The following is a 22,243-nucleotide window of genomic DNA, read 5'->3' as shown; positions in this document are numbered from 1 at the left end:
TCTTCAATAGTAGACTGACCAATATGATTATGGAAGACAAATAAAATTCTTCCGAACTCTGCAGCGGTAGGTGCGGTGGTTCAAAACTTTCTGGTACATTAAAACTACGTGATACAGATTAACTTTCTCCTACTTTCCAAACTTTACAGAAGTTCTCCTACGCCCCTTGCAGGATTAGCCCACCAGGAAGAGACAATATTGCAGAGAAACAGCTTAGTCGCACCGTTTTAATCTGCCAGGAAGTTTCATATCAGTGCACAGTCCATTGCAGACTGAAAGCTGATTCTGGAAACAATTTACCAGGCTGTGGCTAATCCGTTTCTCAGCAATATCGTTCCTTCCAGTACTATTAGCCCCACAGGGTATGCAGGAGAACTTGTGTGAAGTTTGGAATGTTGAAGGTGACATACTGACTGAAGTGATGCTATTTGAGAGAGTCATGAGTCGTGCTTGGGTTGGCAGATGCAGATAATTGCGTGAGAAAACGCAGCAGTAAGATTGAGAAATACAAAGCAAACATTCCAAAGCTGGTTCTAAAAAAAGCATCATTCTCACACAAGAAAACAGCAGTTCCAGATGCAAACATTGATCTCGTCAACGATGAGCTATTGGATCCAAGGCCAGTCAAGATGCACATAAAATCACTGGAAATATTAGACCCTTGAGAAAAAGAATACCAGACGACACCTGTCACCTACATACACAGAAAGACAGTAATTTAAACATGGATAGCGAAGTTAGCAAAATGGTAGAATCATTTGAAATGAGTACATAGTGCGCATTAAGCGCCTGTACCAATTTCCACCATCTCCAATAAAAGTCACCCAAAACAGAATCACACAGCTTTGTACAGCAAAGAATGAGAAACGAAAGGTCTCCATTAATGAGAATCGAATTCACTTGCACGACTAAGTGTTTGGAAATACATAAATGGAAAAAAGTCACATTTATCTCATCAAGTGTCATTTAAGTGTCAGGAAGTCGTTTCTGAATGTATTTGTATGGAGTGTAGCCATGTATGGAAGTGAAACATGAACGATAAATAGTTTAGACAAGAAGAGAATAGAAGCTTTCGAAATGTGGTGCTACAGAAGAATGCTGAAGATTAGATGGGTTGATCACATAACTAATGAGGAGGTATTGAACAGAATTGGAGGGAAGAGAAATATGTGGCACAACTTGACTAGAAGAAGGGGTTGGCTGGTAGGGCGTATTCTGAGGCATCAAGGTATCACCAATTTAGTATTGGAGGGCAGCATGGAGGGTAAAAATCGTAGAGGTATACCAAGAGATGAATACACTAAACAGATGCATAAGGATGTAGGTTGCAGTAGATACTGGGAAATGAAGAAGCTTGCACAGGATAGAGTAGAATGGGGAGCAGTATCAAACCAGTCTCTGAACTGAGGACCACAACAATTGCTTTGATTTTAGAACTATTTGTATATAATACTAATGACCTTTTGTTGGTTGCCTGACAGTACACAACAAGGGCAATTAAGAAAAATAAAATTAGAAGAAGAGAATGTGGTCTGTTGAGTGGCTACAGAATTCTACAACAAAGTATGTCATTAGTTTATTACTCAACAGAACTTAGTATCATCCTCATGGTCATTATCACATTTGGATATGGTTTATAATATAGTATATATCTTATTACATTATATCTGGAAACTGCAAGGTGCTTGTAAAGCAAAATAAAGGTGGCATACTAATGTTGGAATTGTAATACAAAAGAATAATTTTCTTTGCCCCATCATGTAAGACATTCACATGTAGTGAAATAAACACTATCTTGGTACTCTATCATTGCGTCAATGTTCCTGTTCTCACTGACAATCAATGTAAGTTATGTCTCAGTAAAACTTGCAGAATGTAGTTATTTAGTCTACTGTACCTCTACTATTTTGTCAAATTGGAATAAGGTGTAAGAATTGGTATTAAGGATTTCTGGCATAAATACAAGAAAATACTATGCATTAATACTTAAAATATTTTGTACATCTGTCCTAATTTACGAATTTGGCTAATACAACAGATAAAGTCAATAATCATCACGTTCACTGGTGCAGATCTATGACCTACGACATTTAAATATTTGATTTGATTATGACACTGTTTTCTACTTATTCACGTGAATTTGTCTGTGTGGTCTCTACATCAACAAGACATTTAAACCAAAGTGTCAAGAGAACTATTATAATATCAGGACTTTTACAATGAAATCCACAAATATAATTTTAGGTAAATACGTAACGCAAGAGTAGAAAGCTAGCTTAGAATTTTTCATCAGTCTGGGACCATTGCTGGACTGGATTAATATAGAAGTAGATAACACTGGATGAAGATTGGTATGGTTTGTCACAAGGTTAATAAGTGGTGAAGTGTCATGGATTCACTAATCTAAGTCCAGTGGCAAACATGAGAAGAGACCATTGTGCATCACCTTATGGTTTACTGTTAAAATTCTTAGAGCACATATTCCTAGAAGAGCCAGGTAATGTGTTAGTTGCTCCTACATACATCTCACAAAAAGATCATGAAGGTAGAATTAAAGAGATTTGAGGTCATACAGAAGCTTACTAACAATTCAAGACTTCATAACTAACTGGAAATGAATAGTAAGTTTTAAAATCTGCACCTAAGATGTTCATCATAAGATCTGAGTGTAAAAGGCCCTCAATAAACCTGTGAAATTTTTTAAAACAACATATACATATGTAACTATCGATTAAATTCATGCAAAATATTACAGTTTCCATGTAAGGCAGAACCAATTCATTAGACACTGTAGAGCAAAAAATATTGTTATTATTACATACATGCTAGAGTTTTAATATTATGAACTTACTTTAATTTCAGTTAATTCATCCAAATTTTTATGGTAGTATAAGAACTTTTTAATCAAAGTAACAACCATCATTTAACTATCAAATAAGTTTACATTTAGCTATATCGAACATGTATGTTACATATGTTCAATTATGCATGTACGAATTTTGATCTTCATACCCTCATCAAGTTCTGGTTTTGCATAGTGAATGAGCTATGTGCCCGTTTTGACAAGTTTAAAGCTCTTTTTGACTAGTTTCATATGATAGTAATATGGTATTCAAAGCATTTCCATTGTTTAAGGAATTACATCTCTTAGAGCGATTTTTGTGTTGGGTAGCTTTTAATTTTCCCTACAGATAATAGCATTAAATACATAAGAAGATGGCTCTGAGCACTATGGGACTCAACTGCTGAGGTTATTAGTCCCCTGGAACTTAGAACTAGTTAAACCTAACTAACCTAAGGACATCACAATCATCCATGCCCAAGGCAGGATTCGAACCTGCGACCGTAGCGGTCTTGCGGTTCCAGACTGCAGCGCCTTCAACCGCACGGCCACTTCGGCCGGCTAAATACATAAGAAGTTTAATTAATTAACATGTACATCCTTTACATTTGATACTTTCTTTTTTTCATCATTTCACATTGATTTTTGCCTTTTAGAGAATTAGGATGACATTGGAGGCAAAGATGTTCAGGTTTTGGTCTTTTTAAAATGGTTTACATTTTTACTTTTGTTCGCTTGAGAAGACCACCAGTAAACTGAGCCCTCATGAGTAGTGGTCAGAAGTTAGTTATTTTGTGGTTTTGTAGAAATTTATGTTTGTCTGTTGCAGCAGCACATAGTTTTTAAGAGTTTATTATAATGGAAACGAATGACACAAGTCGAAAAAAGTGTTACTGTGCTTCATCGGGTTAACAAAAACGAAAGTGTAAGGCTAGAAAAGACAATTCTGTTAAAAAAAGGACAGATATTCAACTCTTTTTGTATCACTCGCTAAACCAACAGTGTTGGGGGAGTCAGAAGGATGTGAAGATGATACTGAGGTGTCTGTAACTAACAATGAGCAAGCCGGCCGAAGTGGCCGTGCGGTTAAAGGCGCTGCAGTCTGGAACCGCAAGACCGCTACGGTCGCAGGTTCGAATCCTGCCTCGGGCATGGATGTTTGTGATGTCCTTAGGTTAGTTAGTTTTAACTAGTTCTAAGTTCTAGGGGACTAATAACCTCAGCAGTTGAGTCCCATAGTGCTCAGAGCCATTTGAACCATTTTGAACAATGAGCAGGATCAAGATTCTCAGAAACAACGTACATTGTTATCCACAATGAGCATGCTAATCAAAGTTTTTAGTGATCTCCCTTCACAAATTAAGTGTTTAGCAGATGATGACCTGTTGTCAAAAAAAGTTCTTGGTGCAAGGGTCATTTTAAGCTATAGAGGAGTTCCTGAACCACAATGAATAGTACCCATGTACATGTAACTCTCAGATATGTTCCCAGATCCTTATTTCTGATCCATCTATTTATTACCATAAATTTATTTATTTTTCTATAATTTGTTCTCTGTGACATTTATTTTATCTGTAATATGTAAAAATTCTTCTTCTGTAATAGAACATTGGCTGCCGATGCTTTAATATGTAACTGATTAGCACTATTTACATAACACCATAAAAATTTGTAAAGCTGACAGTTTCCATATCCTGTGATATATTCACAACATAGATCACTGGAAACAGTGCCATTTTCCAGAATTTTGCAGATGTTAATGTGCAAGAAAGACACTTTTTAGAAGTATCTGTAGCATCGCCAGTTCAAAGATGGGACATCAGTCAAGAGAGAAACGACAGTAAGAGTTACACTGAGGACAGACATGCTACTCTTTGTGCCATTCGCTAAACCAACAGTGTTGGGGGAGTCAGAAGCACGTTTTAGCTGTTAGACTGATAAGGAATTGGAAACTGTTAGATTTCGATATCTTTCCATGGAGTGAAAAAAGGCACTTCAGCAGTTTGGAAGTAGAAGAAGCTACTGGAAGACAAACGGTTGGCAATTTTTCTTCTTGCGCTGCTTATTCATTGCATCTTTGTGACATTCATGCTGCGAAGAGCTGCATGAATGTAGCAGTTTTTTTTGGAAATATAATTTCTTTTATTCTAGTCACCAATGGTGAGTATTTAAAAAAAATGACGGATCGTCCCTTCAGGGTCCATAGGAAACGAAACTGTCGGTGTGGAGTGATGTCATGTGTACTTTTGCTACGTATTTGCCATGATTACAAAGTTTAGTTCAACTTGATTTTAACTTTGACTGTGGAGGCACATACTGAACTAAAGGGCATTCAGAAGTATTTTAAATCATTTCAATGTGTCTTGATGTCTTCAGTGTGGTTCAAAGTATTAGCTGCAATAAATATACAAAACGTTTTGCTTTAAGCAAGGAAAGCAACATTAGATGTTGAAAGTGCCAATTTTAGCAGGCTGATGGAAGATTTCTGTAAGTGGAAAATATTTGGGATATTATAAAGACAGAAAGTTGAAAGGAGGTAGAAAATATTGGAATATCACCTGATTGAATACACTGAGCTTTGGCACAGAGAAACAGAAAGCAAAAAAACGCTTTGAAACCTGCGACCAGAGATAGTTTGAAACCAAATGAATTCTATATACAGTTGTAGGAGACTTTTAACTATAATGGATGTTGCAGTAAACAACATTATGGGCGCATTTCTTATGGAACTACACAAGCCTAGACGATGTTACGTTAACAGAACGTGTATAAAACATGGCGTCTTTGCACAGTATAGACGTTAATAAGCAGGATTTGAAAGAAGTTTTGCACTTAAAATAGATTCGTGCAATTAATTTTGGGTCTGAGATACTTGTTCCCCTGTGCCTCCTTAATGCTCTTCGTAAGTGCATTTAAATAATGTCTTTTCACAGAAGTTAAGAAAGGTCTGACAGCTACAGTGAGGTAAGAACGGCTTGTTGGATTAATATGATCGCAGTAGTCAAGAGTTAGTTCGCTGTTTAGGTTACACTGAGATTATGAGAGTCGCTTCTAAAAAAGCTAAAAAGACAGTATAATTTTATCACCTGTCAAATTAATACAAATTGCGAGCATTAAAATTTTTTCTTAAAAACGGCGTTGTTCAAAATTTGTTGCATAAAATTTTGCTATTTTATCAAAAAAAAAGTTTAAAATGAAAATTTTGTGGAGGAGCCCAAGAAAGCTTACCGGGCGCCCGAAAATCCTAACGCCAGCTCTGCGTAGAGCCAACAAGCAGCGTGAGCAGCTAAATTTCTGCCATGATAAATCTGACTAAGAACAAATTGCATAACTTTTGTTAGAAATAACAGCACTGACTGTGAAAAACTTAAAATTACACCGGTGTTCAGCTCTTAACGGATCAATGTGGGATGAAGAAAGCAGTGGCTCTATCATACAACCTTAAGGAATGATTGGCGTAGTCCGTGTCGTAGTGAAAATTATATCCTCGACAACTGGCTGACTCGAGTCTGTAGAGAAGTATCATTGTGACTGTGCATCTCTGTAGCCCGTTATGTCGGAATATTTTTCATACACGCTTATAATTCACACGACAAAGTATCCAGATCCTACGACCGTCTCCTTCACACTACACGCTTATAATTCATAGGACGAAATATTCGAATTCTATGACCTCCCTAGTGGACTAGGCACATCAAATCAATTATCGCTGACCTTAATTGTATGGAAAATACAAAAATAGCTACAGGCATACAGCATTTATTCAACGTAACTCTTTTGTTCCCATCTGTGAAAACAGAAAAAAAGCTGGAGTTGTGCTATTATGTTTCTTCATAGGAGCTAAATAATTTTATTTACTCAAACACAGCAGAAACATTCGTACATTAATGAAATGTTGTATTACTGGTTTACTGAAAAGTAATACCGATGTCGTAGGCCAAAAGTTGGCGCATTCTTTGAATCTAAAGAAATAGGCCTGCGAGCTTCATAATCGTACAGCATGCGCTCTTATTCTAAATAGTAAATAATGATAGGTTTAAAAAGTAACCTGTGTCCCCACTCCCTATCGAAGCGTAAACTCGTCTCGTGTACTCTAACGTACTTACGGCTACAAACAGCAACTTGCATATTAACAGAATAAAAACATATTGCACCAGGAAATGCACTTTCTCGTACCCTTGTGAAATATGGCTAAACTCCTTTAGGATATAGTACAAACTGTAAAGACACATTACAAAATTTTCTCATACATTTCATCCATTTCCGAAATTTCTGAACTGCCGACTTCTGAATTACCGACTTGTTCTGCTTCATACCACACGCGGAAGTCTTAAGTTTATTCTGTGATTTTATTTCAGTGGTGTTCGTACGTAGTATAGTATTGTGCAGGACAGGAGATGGCACATTGCCAGAAAGGTTATCAAGTGCGGACTTTGACATGTCCGGATGTGTCCTCAGCCATAAATTTGGGAATTTGGTTCTCGCACTGTTTTTACGGGTGTAAGATCAATTACCTGTAATATGGGTGAAGTGACATCTCGAAAAAATATACCCGCGCATTAATGGTGATTGAAGATAGATTGCAGTGCTTGCTTATCTGTATTTTGTATTTAAGTGATCCAACAGTAATCAGTAAATTTCCCAATATTTCAGACTGATTTATCTGTTGAGTGACGTGATCCCCTATACGCGCTATACATCTGTTGAGGTTAGGCACGGCTTCCTTTCTGCCACATATAGTTATAATTCTTAACCTTGGAGATTGAAATTAGTGACATTGCGTTAACATTATAAGCACAACCATGGCTGGAAGCAATCTGTTGCTTTCTGTGCGGTACCTTATCGCGCGCAACGTTATCCCACTAAATGAATGTGCAAACAGACCGGTCGTACTATTTAGAGATACCGGAGCAATTTCACCTCATTTTCCTCGCACCATGGCGACAGTCAACAGCTTGGGCGGCGACGATTCCAACAAGTGCGCGAAATCTAAACGATGTGTGACGCTAGAAACATTAAATCCATGCATAAAAGAAATGCAATATGCTGTTAGAGGGCCACTTGTTATTCGTGCATCGGAAATCGAAAAGGAACTGGAAAAGGTAAGTTGACAGCTCACATTTAGCTGCTTGGAGTATACATGTTTGCTGCCTGTGTTCTGTTATTCTCTGTAATCGTCACGGATTTGTAGTATAGGCTAACTTAACTTCAGTGCGTCGTAAATGATATATAAACGGGAAGGAAGTTGCATAGGAATTATGTAAATCATTGCTCACACTGATGTGGGCGTGCCGAAAATGTTACTCCATGTTTATAAAGTTATGAGAGGAAATTTTGCGTAGATACTTATCATATGAGATACGAAGTTTCTATTGTAACTTGAAAGTCGTAGTTTTCTGTAATCAGGGAGTATCTTGAAATGATAGGGACACCATCGAGGATTGTTTATGTACACAGATGGAATAAGGCACGTTAAACGTCACCACCACGTTAATACAAATGTGATGAAGAGAAGGAAAAAATCGCATAGATTTATAGTGGAGTTTTTTTGGGGGTTGCGTAAAATATACTTTTGTTGATAGATTGTGACAAGCTGAGGGCCTTATGTTGCGGGATTTCTTGTGCTGTAGTTGATGTAAATTTTTGTTTTGAAACTAACATTAAAGAAGGAAACCGCGTACACACATTTCGTCCGTGTTATGAAGTAGCTGTAGGCTGCTAACATTTCGTAACAATTAGATTGAAATTTAAGATTTTTTGCTTTTAATTCAGCTCTGCTGTACTGAAACATCTTAGCGCATATTTTTTATACTACACAGTTTAAGTTAAAAGTAATTTTTAATGTACAGAGCTCATCTATATCTGACTGTAATCCCCCCTCGCTCCTATCCTCTCCTCGCTCCAGGGAACAATATTGCATACCTTCACTTTAAGGAGATATGAAGCCTTTAGAAATGAAAAGTAACCATAGTATGTCATATGTCAGTGACTGCCAATATCATTTATTCTGTGTTACACAATTTTTCCATACACAAATTCATTGATATGTTTTAAGAAATAATCATAGAGAGATGGCCTATATATGAACATAAATTACTGCGAGGTGTAGCAATCTGTGCCACTGTTTTCATGAGACACAGAGAGAATCAATGTTTAGAATTGATCTGTGCAGTTAAAAAAAAAAAAAATCTGTGTAGCCATTTATTGAACTGATGTTGGTCTGTGTCCAATGCCTCCTTGCTAATCACTTCAGAATATTTTGTTGTGCACTGCATTTATTCTGGAAGGAAGAGTTACTGAGTGCCACACCTTGCATTTATCATAGTTGCCGAACTAATAATGAACTGTTATGTTAATGCCAGGGTTTCTTAAAAATTGCAATCTACTTTAAGGAAAGTGGTTTTAAAAAATATAATTCACAGTTCATATAATAAAATTAAAACTCTATATGGAACAGTTAATTAAGAACCAGAATATTACTTATGGAATGTGCCATTTACTTTTTAAAAAGAATGGCAAAATAATAATAAATTGGAATTCAGCAATGAACAGATGTATTTATCAACCCTGGCAATAGCTAAGAAATGAATAGAGACAATTACAGGGATAAACCAATATGCTACATAAAAGAAGCAGTGAGCACATATCTGCAGATCACAACTGTGTGTTCTCGGTGCTCTTCCCAAGACAGTCTTAATGTAGTAAATCTCTCAAAAACGAAAACTGACATATAGGTGTTTATAACTGAAATTACTAAAATCTTTATCACATATGTGATTCATCATGATGGTATCTATCTCCAGGCAAGCTAAAATATGGTATTGTGGGGTCCCTTTTCAAGAGAGATAAGGCAGATATTAATTATTTCAAAGTCTCACAACTGATTTCATCCTTGAGGGCAATAACAAAGATTGTGCCTGCAAGAACAGTAATATACCTACCCTGAAATAAGGTACTTAATAGTAAGTCTCAATATGGATTTCAAAAGTGACTCTCAGAATGCTATTTTTCAGTTCACAAATCAAATTGTGCAAAATTTAAATGCCAAAACATCAACTGACTTTTTCAGTGATTTGACAAAAGCATTCAGTTTGGCAGTTCAGTATTTTCTTAGAGCTGCTGAGATGACTTTGATTATGATGATGCTGGTAAAGTTTTCATCTTCTCTAACGAAAAGAAAGCATCATTTAGGCCTAAGAAATACTAGGAGAGTACACAATGAATCAGCCTCTTCGTTATGTACAATATACACCTTAGGTGTATTACAGGGTGTGATATTGGCCATAATCTTGTTTACAGGGTCGTTTTGGCATTCTTATGATTAAATAGCAAAGTAATAAAAAAATGGCAAGGTGGAGATATTGAACTACAATCCTACTTCATCACCTTAAAGAATGAGGAAGGGGATTGTCAGTTGCCGATTCAAAGAAACGTTCCAGAATTTGCTTGAAATGGTCAGTGGCACTAATCAAAGCTTAGATTGAGAAGGCCAGGTGGGGAATTAAACACCACTACTGACAAACATAGCTACTCAGGATGTAGCACAATTAGAGTTTGCACTATTTTACATAAAAATAACTTAAGGTTGTTATGCTTGAAATGGTTAAGTCAAGATTTCTGTTTTCTATAGCCTGCAACATTTGAGTCATAGCTAAGGCTGGTCACCAATGCATGACTAGAGCTCTTAGTAAGAGGACTGATAATGCAGACTCTGCCCTGATCAGGATGCTCTGCTACACCAAAACATCACTATGAACCTAAGTGTACCAGCTACAGTGTGATATTGGACCTATGAAATCTTGGTTCTGGTGACAGATTTATAGCATAGCCCGTGGTCTAGGTTAGGTTGAATAGTCATAATTGGAGTTGATAAAGCCAATGAATGAATGAATGAATGAATGAATGAATGAATGTGAGTACCAAATATAGTTTCTGGTAATGAATTGACCAGTAAACATTACTTATTGCCCCCCCCCCCCTGCATTTGTCAGTGTGGCACAGATGTAAGCATTAGGCTCTGCTATCAATCAGTTTGTTACCAAAACCAGATTGTCACATTCCAAGCTAACCTAGACCTCAGGCCATGCTACAGATAAGTCTGGCACCACAACCAAAATTTTGGGAGGGGACAGGAATGGGGGAAGGGGGAATCCAATATGTAAAAATATAGTTATGATATGGGTTATATAGCCCATTGACCTGATATTTACATCATCATCATATGTAAATGTTAGCACATTTAATGGACTTTTAAATCATAAAAAACAAATTGTAAAGTGAATTCAGAAAAAGTATGTTAGATGATGGACAAATCTCTCGAGTATTTTTGAGCATACTATGTACATATATTGTTAATTTATGATAAAAAATGTGAGAGGGATCCACTACATAACTTTTATCCAAATTCATGAAAGGGGTAGATTGCTACTCATCATATAGTGGAGATGTTGAGTTGCAGATAGATACAACAAAAAGACTGTAAAATAAGTAAGCACTTGGCAAAAAAGCCATTTTGGCTGAAAGCTTACCTGTTTGACAGTCTTTCTGTTGTGCCTATCTCCAGCTCAATATTTGTGCTATAAGGTAAATAACAATCTATCCTTAACTGTGAATGATTCAAAAGTTTCCATTTCTCCAGGACATTATTGTCTTTGACAACAGGAGATTTTAAGTAAAAATTAGAAGTTCTAGTTGTCTCTGTTAAAATTGTTGTCTTATCCTGCAAAGACATCATTCATGTGTCTCGTTCGTCTGCAGCTTTGATAGTAGTGTTAGTCATCGAAATCTTGATTTATACTGTGGCATTTATTTACTTTTATTTAGGTTTGTATATTTATTTTTTGTGTATTTATCCATTCATTCATCGATAACATGAACTGTATGAATGTTGTCAAGCCAAATGCATGTAATGTAGAAAGTTAGATACATAGCAATATACATTGTTGGTTTTACTTGTGCAGCATGTTTCCTTATTTTGTTAGCATTGTTATCAGTGTAATTTATATTTTGTTTCAGGTAATACATGATAGTATCAAAAAGCTTTTCTGATGGATAAGTTTTTAGGATATGCCTGAAGGCATGTATTTTAAAAATAGTCTCTCATCCCTTGTGGAACTTTGTTCTGTAATTTTATACAGCACTTTTTTCCATTGAGATGTATGGTAAGTGGTGGCTGGATCAGTTTGGTTCCATGTCCGTGTAGAGATCTCTCTGTTGGGTAGTCATCAATGTCTTTCTGTATGTAAACCAGTACTAGTAAAATATATTCATGGAAAAACTGTCAGTATTACCATAGACTCGATCAATCAGAGCAGGCAGTTCTCCCGCCACTACATGTTATAATCAGTATACACCTTTTTTCCTTTAAAGATTGTTTGTATATTATATTTACTTGTTCCCTAGACAGTTGTGCCATAAGTAATTATGGACGGACATAAACAAACTATGTTGTTCTACTCCATGAGCTGCTACACACTGAAGTCATTATTTTAAGTGCATAGCATGGTAAAACTATTCACTATCAAAGACAGTAAGGTGCTTAGTCCTCATCTGTAAATCACCATTTATCCCTGAAAGTTTCATTCTAGATAAACATTCTGCAATTTCATCTTTATCTTGCAGAATGTTGTTACTGAGTGACTGCCTGCCTATATGAAAACTAATACTCTTCTTCTTCTTCTTCTTCTTCTTCTTCTTCTTCTTCTCCCCCCCCCCTCCCCCCACTGGGAAGACTTAATTTTGTTCTTTTCAATCCACCTGCAAACATCGAAAAGTTTTTCTTCAGCTTTATCCCTCATTATATTTGGTGATCTGTAATTGACTAGATTGCTATTGTCAGCGACAGACAGAACCATTCCATCGTGTTTGATTCTGCGGGCAAAATCATAAATATTTTTTAAGAACAGTGTTGGGCCCAGCACGTTTCCTTGGGGGATTCTGCCCCGTCATTCGCAGACCAGCTTTGGAATGGTTTACATTCATAATCTGACACCCAGTGCTCGTGCTGGAATCGTTGACTCTCAGAAAGGTAGCTACAAATCTGCACCAATTGATGTTTTCAATCATTTGTTCGTCATTATCTATTTATGCTTTAAGGTATTATACACTTCATTTTTTTAGGACTTAGATTTTTTTGTCTGCATCTTGAACAAAATTGTTAGCTATTTGTGTTTGTCAGTGAACTAATTTTCCCAACAAGAAACAGTTCAGTACCCTCATACTAAGAAAAACTTTGGCATATGGTCTGACTTATCTAATGTCTTTTACAGTGACAGCTTCTCCTAGGGAATGTAGGTTTCGTTTGCTTTGTGTAGATTATCTTACATGGGATTTGTTGGTGATTTATTTATTCATTCCTCCAAGTTACATTTCACTGTGACACAGGATTTGTTATATAATACGACAAAAATGAAAGGCTCCCCACTGGTGACTGTGTGAACATGTCTCCTTGTCCTCCCTTTACACAGTGCTTGCAAAAGCATTAAATTGTGCTCACACATTGTAATGTGACAAATTGTTGTTGCTGCACCTTTGTTATTAAATAAGCTTTAATTTTGTAGTACACATTACTTATGAAATATGTTTGAACTGCATTTTAAATACACTCCTGGAAATGGAAAAAAGAACACATTGACACCGGTGTGTCAGACCCACCATACTTGCTCCGGACACTGCGAGAGGGCTGTACAAGCAATGATCACACGCACGGCACAGCGGACACACCAGGAAACGCGGTGTTGGCCGTCGAATGGCACTAGCTGCGCAGCATTTGTGCACCGCCGCCGTCAGTGTCAGCCAGTTTGCCGTGGCATACGGAGCTCCATCGCAGTCTTTAACACTGGTAGCATGCCGCGACAGCGTGGACGTGAACCGTATGTGCAGTTGACGGACTTTGAGCGAGGGCGTATAGTGGGCATGCGGGAGGCCGGGTGGACGTACCGCCGAATTGCTCAACACGTGGGGCGTGAGGTCTCCACAGTACATCGATGTTGTCGCCAGTGGTCGGCGGAAGGTGCACGTGCCCGTCGACCAGGGGACCGGACCGCAGCGACGACGCACGGATGCACGCCAAGACCGTAGGATCCTACGCAGTGCCGTAGGGGACCGCACCGCCACTTCCCAGCAAATTAGGGACACTGTTGCTCCTGGGGTATCGGCGAGGACCATTCGCAACCGTCTCCATGAAGCTGCGCTACGGTCCTGCACACCGTTAGGCCGTCTTCCGCTCACGCCCCAACATCGTGCAGCCCGCCTCCAGTGGTGTCGCGACAGGCGTGAATGGAGGGACGAATGGAGACGTGTCATCTTCAGCGATGAGAGTCGCTTCTGCCTTGGTGCCAATGATGGTCGTATGCGTGTTTGGCGCCGTGCAGGTGAGCGCCACAATCAGGACTGCATACGACCGAGGCACACAGGGCCAACACCCGGCATCATGGTGTGGGGAGCGATCTCCTACACTGGCCGTACACCACTGGTGATCGTCGAGGGGACACTGAATAGTGCACGGTACATCCAAACCGTCATCGAACCCATCGTTCTACCATTCCTAGACCGGCAAGGGAACTTGCTGTTCCAACAGGACAATGCACGTCCACATGTATCCCGTGCCACCCAACGTGCTCTAGAAGGTGTAAGTCAACTACCCTGGCCAGCAAGATCTCCGGATCTGTCCCCCATTGAGCATGTTTGGGACTGGATGAAGCGTCGTCTCACGCGGTCTGCACGTCCAGCAAGAACGCTGGTCCAACTGAGGCGCCAGGTGGAAATGGCATGGCAAGCCGTTCCACAGGACTACATCCAGCATCTCTACGATCGTCTCCATGGGAGAATAGCAGCCTGCATTGCTGCGAAAGGTGGATATACACTGTACTAGTGCCGACATTGTGCATGCTCTGTTGCCTGTGTCTATGTGCCTGTGGTTCTGTCAGTGTGATCATGTGATGTATCTGACCCCAGGAATGTGTCAATAAAGTTTCCCCTTCCTGGGACAATGAATTCACGGTGTTCTTATTTCAATTTCCAGGAGTGTAGATATATTTTAGTAATCTTTTTCCTCTCCTTGGACAAATTATTGTGCACTTCAGTTTGTTTGTTTTATTTTTTCCCCTTGGTAAATGTTAATCCAGACTGGCTTCTGTTCTATAATTAGCTGTACAACTATCAGTAAAATACTGACGACTAATGGCTGCCTTCTCTAAGCATGGAACACAAAACTCTACTCAATGATAATAAATAACTGAATAAATAACCACTTGACAAATATTACTGAAGCTGTAATTTGTGAACAACAAAATGGATTCACCTCAGGTTGTTCATGCACTGTGTGTTTTTTTACTGGGAATGTTATAGAAAAACAAAGAGAATTTAATATATAGAGACCCGTATGACCTTCTTCAACCTTGAGCAGGGTTTTGAGCATGTGAGCTGTGATAGCCCTGCAAGATTGTCTGAATGTTGATATTCTTATCTCTTAATAGAGATAATGAAAAGTCTTTACAAAACTACACACATTGTAATAAATACAAGTGGGAATCAAGTGGAAGAAATAATTATTAACAAAGTTATATGACAAAGATTTAGACGGTAGTATTGGCTGGATAGGAAGAGAGATATTGGAAGACTTCAGAAAAGATGGAAATGCTTTTGTTTGCAACTTGGGAACAGGTAGTAGCCTGATCCTTGAAACGAAAGTCGTGCTGACTTAACTAATAGTTTTTCATGGCACGCACAACAGTTTGACAGATGTACTCACTTCGCACAGGAAGGATACCCAGAATATTAAACAGGACCTTACGTGAACCCTGTCTATTTTTAGCTGTCATTCTTGTGCCTCTTTTCAGTATCCTTATTTTGTGCCTTTGGTCCCCAGAAAAGAATCCCATAGTTAAGAAACGAGCGAACGTAGGAATAACATGTTCACACACACACACTCACACACACCAACGAGCTCACCGCTCTTTGGTGAGTAAATGCTTGGTGACCACGGGGCCCCAGCCCTTCACAGCACTGCTTCCCTTTCAGTGCTGCTTGTCTCTTCTTCTGTCCTTTTCCCCCCCTTTTGGGGACATGTCTCCTGCCTTCATGGCCTCTTGAAGTCCATTTGCGTTGGTTTACTTGTAGGTCTCTTTCTGTTGTACTGCTCTTTCCTTATACTGTCCTTTCCCTGTATTGCTCATTCCCTGCACTGCTCTTATCCCGTGTCGCTCGTTCCCTGCACTGCTCTTATCCCCCGTGTCGCTCGTTCCCTGCGCTGCTCTTATCCCCCGTGTCGCTCGTTCCCTGCGCTGCTCTTATCCCCCGTGTCGCTCGTTCCCTGCGCTGCTCTTATCCCCCGTGTCGCTCGTTCCCTGCGCTGCTCTTATCCCCCGTGTCGCTCGTTCCCTGCGCTGCTCTTATCCCCCGTGTCGCTCGTTCCCTGCGCTGCTCTTATCCCCCGTGTCGCTCGTTCCCTGCGCTGCTCTTATCCCCCGTGTCGCTCGTTCCCTGCGCTGCTCTTATCCCCCGTGCCGCCCCGTCCAGTGCGCTGCTCTTATCCCCCGTGCCGCCCCGTCCAGTGCGCTGCTCTTATCCCCCGTGCCGCCCCGTCCAGTGCGCTGCTCTTATCCCCCGTGCCGCCCCGTCCAGTGCGCTGCTCTTATCCCCCGTGCCGCCCCGTCCAGTGCGCTGCTCTTATCCCCCGTGCCGCCCCGTCCAGTGCGCTGCTCTTATCCCCCGTGCCGCCCCGTCCAGTGCGCTGCTCTTATCCCCCGTGCCGCCCCGTCCAGTGCGCTGCTCTTATCCCCCGTGCCGCCCCGTCCAGTGCGCTGCTCTTATCCCCCGTGCCGCCCCGTCCAGTGCGCTGCTCTTATCCCCCGTGCCGCCCCGTCCAGTGCGCTGCTCTTATCCCCCGTGCCGCCCCGTCCAGTGCGCTGCTCTTATCCCCCGTGCCGCCCCGTCCAGTGCGCTGCTCTTATCCCCCGTGCCGCCCCGTCCAGTGCGCTGCTCTTATCCCCCGTGCCGCCCCGTCCAGTGCACTGCTCTTATCCCCCGTGCCGCCCCGTCCAGTGCGCTGCTCTTATCCCCCGTGCCGCCCCGTCCAGTGCGCTGCTCTTATCCCCCGTGCCGCCCCGTCCAGTGCGCTGCTCTTATCCCCCGTGCCGCCCCGTCCAGTGCGCTGCTCTTATCCCCCGTGCCGCCCCGTCCAGTGCGCTGCTCTTATCCCCCGTGCCGCCCCGTCCAGTGCGCTGCTCTTATCCCCCGTGCCGCCCCGTCCAGTGCGCTGCTCTTATCCCCCGTGCCGCCCCGTCCAGTGCGCTGCTCTTATCCCCCGTGCCGCCCCGTCCAGTGCGCTGCTCTTATCCCCCGTGCCGCCCCGTCCAGTGCGCTGCTCTTATCCCCCGTGCCGCCCCGTCCAGTGCGCTGCTCTTATCCCCCGTGCCGCCCCGTCCAGTGCGCTGCTCTTATCCCCCGTGCCGCCCCGTCCAGTGCGCTGCTCTTATCCCCCGTGCCGCCCCGTCCAGTGCGCTGCTCTTATCCCCCGTGCCGCCCCGTCCAGTGCGCTGCTCTTATCCCCCGTGCCGCCCCGTCCAGTGCGCTGCTCTTATCCCCCGTGCCGCCCCGTCCAGTGCGCTGCTCTTATCCCCCGTGCCGCCCCGTCCAGTGCGCTGCTCTTATCCCCCGTGCCGCCCCGTCCAGTGCGCTGCTCTTATCCCCCGTGCCGCCCCGTCCAGTGCGCTGCTCTTATCCCCCGTGCCGCCCCGTCCAGTGCGCTGCTCTTATCCCCCGTGCCGCCCCGTCCAGTGCGCTGCTCTTATCCCCCGTGCCGCCCCGTCCAGTGCGCTGCTCTTATCCCCCGTGCCGCCCCGTCCAGTGCGCTGCTCTTATCCCCCGTGCCGCCCCGTCCAGTGCGCTGCTCTTATCCCCCGTGCCGCCCCGTCCAGTGCGCTGCTCTTATCCCCCGTGCCGCCCCGTCCAGTGCGCTGCTCTTATCCCCCGTGCCGCCCCGTCCAGTGCGCTGCTCTTATCCCCCGTGCCGCCCCGTCCAGTGCGCTGCTCTTATCCCCCGTGCCGCCCCGTCCAGTGCGCTGCTCTTATCCCCCGTGCCGCCCCGTCCAGTGCGCTGCTCTTATCCCCCGTGCCGCCCCGTCCAGTGCGCTGCTCTTATCCCCCGTGCCGCCCCGTCCAGTGCGCTGCTCTTATCCCCCGTGCCGCCCCGTCCAGTGCGCTGCTCTTATCCCCCGTGCCGCCCCGTCCAGTGCGCTGCTCTTTTCCCCCGTGCCGCCCCGTCCAGTGCGCTGCTCTTTTCCCCCGTGCCGCCCCGTCCAGTGCGCTGCTCTTATCCCCCGTGCCGCCCCGTCCAGTGCGCTGCCCTCTTCGTCGTGCCGCTCCGTCCCCTGCGCTGCCCTTTCGCCTCTTTCCTTGTTCTGCTCTCTTTTTCCTCTGCTGTGGCGTTTGAGACTATCCTTTCTTGCTTCCTTTCCTTCTTATCTTTTCTTCTCCTCCCTGTGTGTGCCTGACAGCCACTCAGGCATTTAACATGGCTTGGCATGTAGGGCCTGCACGTACCCCCTGATACAACCCAGGCCCAGGGACGGGTGATTGTCTGAGCTGTTATTTTCCTCCTTTGCCGATTGGTCCCTCCGTCTGTCATTCGGAATGTGTGACCTAAGGTGTGGACAATCACCTGAGGCAGGGGCCTCCCCTTTGGAGGACCCCTTCTGGAAGGAGCGCACCATCGGAGACGTTGGCAATCACGGGGGACTTCTTCCCAATGACTGATTTTCCTTCTTTCTGAGAGTGTTTCCCATTAGTGGAATGATGCTCCTGCCTGTTGCGCCTCAATGTATTGTAGTCTCGCGTTTAGACAAAACCAGGCTTTTGCTTCTGTAAAACCCTTTGTTATTGAAAAAGGCGTAGATGGCATCGCCGGCCCTGTGAAGTCAATGTCTCGTCTCCGCAATGGAACGCTTCTTTCTGAAATTTATAGCGCTCTCCGGACCCAGAACCTACTCAAGGCCCAAACCCTCCACGAATATCCTATTAAAGTGTAGGCTCACAGGACACTTAACTCGTCCTGCAATGTTGTCTACACCCAGCTGTTTGATAGCTTGACGGAGGATGAAATAACTAATTATGTATTGGATCAGGGTGTTACTGCTGTGAAGAAGGAAGCTGCCGATTTGGTGCCCACTCGCACATTATTCCTGACTTTCGATCGGTTAACACTTCACACCAAGATAAAGGCAGGCTATGAAGTCATCTCTGTGCGCCCTTACATTCCCAATCAGTTGAGGTGTTATAAATGCCACCAGTTCAATCATACCAGCATGTCATGTAAAAACGCGGCCAAATGTGTCACTTGTAGCAGGGATGCACACGAGGTCGCCTGTCCACCTCCTTCCCCCTGCTGCATTAATTGTCATGGAGAACATGCTGCTTCTTCTCATTCTTGTCCCGTCTATCAAGATGAGTGGGCTGTTCAGGAGATACAGATGAAAGAGAAGGTATCTTTTCCTTTTGCCCAGCCATAAACCGAATGTCCCTTTGTCTGCAAGCTACAGCACTGTGTTAGCCTCTCCCTGTCCCACGAAAAACATGGCTACACAAACTCGTGAGTTAGTTCAGTTCGATGGTGGTAAAGTCTCCTCGCCTTCAAGCTGACACTCCGTCTCCCGCTACCCGGGCAGTAGATTCTGATAACCCGTTCTTCGCCCTCACCAGCGAAGACAGTTGCAATGCAGCCAGCGAACCATCAATTCAAAAAGGATTATTCCCAGGAAGATTTCTTGCGTACATAGAGTTCGCAGCTGTCTGGCTCTTCTGCCAATCGCCAAAAGCCAAAACAATCATCCAAAGGCAAACAGTCTTCCCCCTCTCAGACTCACTGGTCCTTCTCAACTGACAAACACCGGGAAGCTCCGTTGATCCCACTGAGTTGATGGATGAAGATACTCCACCTGTGGATTCCAGTGGCCGTCCTCTCTCGACAGCTCGCCCTAAGCGGCTGTTGAGGTGAGTTTCTTCTTCATTCTCCCGTGTTTCTAAATTTTATGGCCCTTTTACAGTGGAATATCCGTTGCCTTCAGTCTTAACAGGGCGGACCTCCAGCTGCTCCTGCGATCACAATGTCTACTTGTGGTCTGTTTCCAAGAAACCAAGTTGCGTCCGCAAGACCAATTTGGGGTGGCCTGCGCCAGCTTTCTGTGACTACCGCCCACTCCCCAATCCCTGGTCTGACTGTGGCAGGAAAAGCCGTAGTCAACCCTGTCGGTGTTTCCAATGCTTTGGGCCAGTACTTTACGGAGGTTTCAAGCTCCACCCACAACCCTTCTTCCTGGGAAACAGGTGGAGGAGGCTTGTGCAATCCCTTTTCTCTCTTTGAATTGAGAATGCTACAATACTCCTTTTACTATGAGGGAGCTCGAACGTGCTCTCTCCTCATCCAGGTCTTCTGCTCCTGGGCCCGACACAATCCACGTCCTCATGCTGCAGAATCTTCCTCCTGTGGGAAAATGCTTTTTCCTCGATACCTACAACCGTATGTGGACTGACTGTGTATTTCCCACACTTTGGCGTGAAGCTATTATTGTTCCCCTACCTAAGCCTGGTAAAGATAAATCTCTTCCTTCCGGCTATCATCCAATTTACCTTACCAGCAGCATTTGTAAGGTGATGGAACGCATGATCAATGGTCAATTTGTGTGGTGGCTTGAGTCACACCATCTTCTCACTAATGCTAAGTGTGGGTTCCGAAAGCACCACTCAGTGGTTGATCATCTTGTCACCCTGTTGACATTCATCATGGATAATTTCCTGCAGAAGCGACAAACAGTGCCCGTTTCCTTTGATTTGGAGAAAGCCTATGATACCTGTTGGCAGACAGGCATTCTACGTACTATGTGTACATGGATCCTTCGTGGTCATCTTCCCACTTTCATCTAGAAATTTTTCACAGACTGAGTTTTCCGGGTATGTGTGGGTTCCTCCTTATCCCACACCTTTCCACAGGAGAATGGGATGCCTCAGGGCTCCGTACTGAGTGTCGTCCTGTTCGTCATAGCCATCAACCCCATTATGGACTGCCTTCCAGCTGGCATTTCTGGCTCTCATTTCATTGACGACTTCGTTATTTATTGCAGCTCCCAGTGGACTCGTCTCTTGCAATGCTGTCTTCAGTGTTGTCTGGACCATCTCTATTCGTGGAGTGTCACAAATGGTTTTCACTTTTCTGCTACCAAATCCATTTGCGTCAACTTCTGGCGGTACGAGGCGTTTCTTCCACTGTCCTTGCGACTGGGCCAAAATGCTCTCCCGTTTGTGGATGCAACGAAGTTCTTAGGGCTTACGTTTGATAGGAAACTCAGTTGGTCTCCCCAGGTGTCCTACCTGGCTGCATGCTGCACTCGGTCCCTGGGGAGCTGACCGGACTGTCCTCTGCTCTATCGATTTCTTGTCCACTTCAAGTTGGATTATGGATGCGTTGTCTACTCCTCTGCATGGCAGTCTATCTTACACCGTTGGTGATCTGTCTCGCCTCTGGTGCCTTCTGTACTAGCCCAGTTGAGAGTTTCTACGCAGAAGCTGGTGAACTACCACCGTCATACTGGCACGATATCCTACTCAGTAGGTGTGCATGTCGGCTTTCTTTCATGCCAGGCCACCCAACCTTTGACCCTTTTTTTGATGAAATTCGTGACCGCCAGTACGAGATGTACTTTTCTTCTCTGTGGCCTCCTGGTGTCCGCTTTCGTCACCTGCTTCAGCAGCTGCAGCTCACACTTCCTGCCACTTTCCAAATGGGGGAGAGCCCTTCACCACCTTGGCTTCAGACACAGGTTTGTGTTCATTTTGACATCAGCTCATTCCCGAAGGATTCGACTCCCAGGCCGACCTATCGCTGCAAATTTCTCGAACTTCGCTCACAACTTGCCGATCACATATTTTTGTACACTGATGGTTCCATGTCCACCCAAGGTGTTGGCTGTGCTTTTGTCGTCGGGGCTGATAAGTTTCAATACTGGCTTCTCGACCAGTGCACAATTTGTACAGCAGAGCTTTTTGCCCTCTATCGGGCTGTTCACTACGTCCGGAGGCACCAGCTCACTCACTGTGTGATCTGCTCTGACTCCCTCAGTGCCCTTTAGAGTCTAAATGATCCCGATCCACTCCACCCAATTGTTAGATGGCTCCAGGACTGGCTCCATTTGTTGCTGGATGGGGGAGCCCAAGTGATGTTCATGTGGGTTCCTGGCCATGTCGATGTGCCTGGGAATGACGCTGCTGATGCTGCAGCCAAGGCCAGAGTCCATCTCGGTTGGCCCGCCTCTTACTCTGTTACCTCGTAAGATGTTTGTACTTTTCTCTGTTGGCATATCACTTCACTTTGGCATAACCATTGGTGCTCCCTTCATGGGAACAAACTCA

General features: G+C 43.6%; 1 protein-coding gene across 1 annotated transcript in view; it reads left to right on the top strand.

The window, feature by feature from the left end:
* Positions 1–7,206: 7,206 nt before the first annotated feature.
* The window catches only part of LOC126251607 (alanine aminotransferase 1-like), an 86,902-nt gene continuing 71,865 nt past the window's right edge, over positions 7,207–22,243 (top strand). Inside the window, exon 1 of the mRNA XM_049952143.1 lies at positions 7,207–7,944. Within this exon, the coding sequence (XP_049808100.1) occupies positions 7,645–7,944 (300 nt within the window). The 5' untranslated portion in view covers positions 7,207–7,644. The remainder of the gene's footprint in view (positions 7,945–22,243) is intronic.

Source organism: Schistocerca nitens, chromosome 4 (assembly GCF_023898315.1).
Source record: "Schistocerca nitens isolate TAMUIC-IGC-003100 chromosome 4, iqSchNite1.1, whole genome shotgun sequence".
Lineage (NCBI taxonomy): Eukaryota > Metazoa > Arthropoda > Insecta > Orthoptera > Acrididae > Schistocerca > Schistocerca nitens.
Note: the sequence above shows the minus strand (reverse complement) of the source record. Positions and strands in the feature narration are given on the sequence as shown.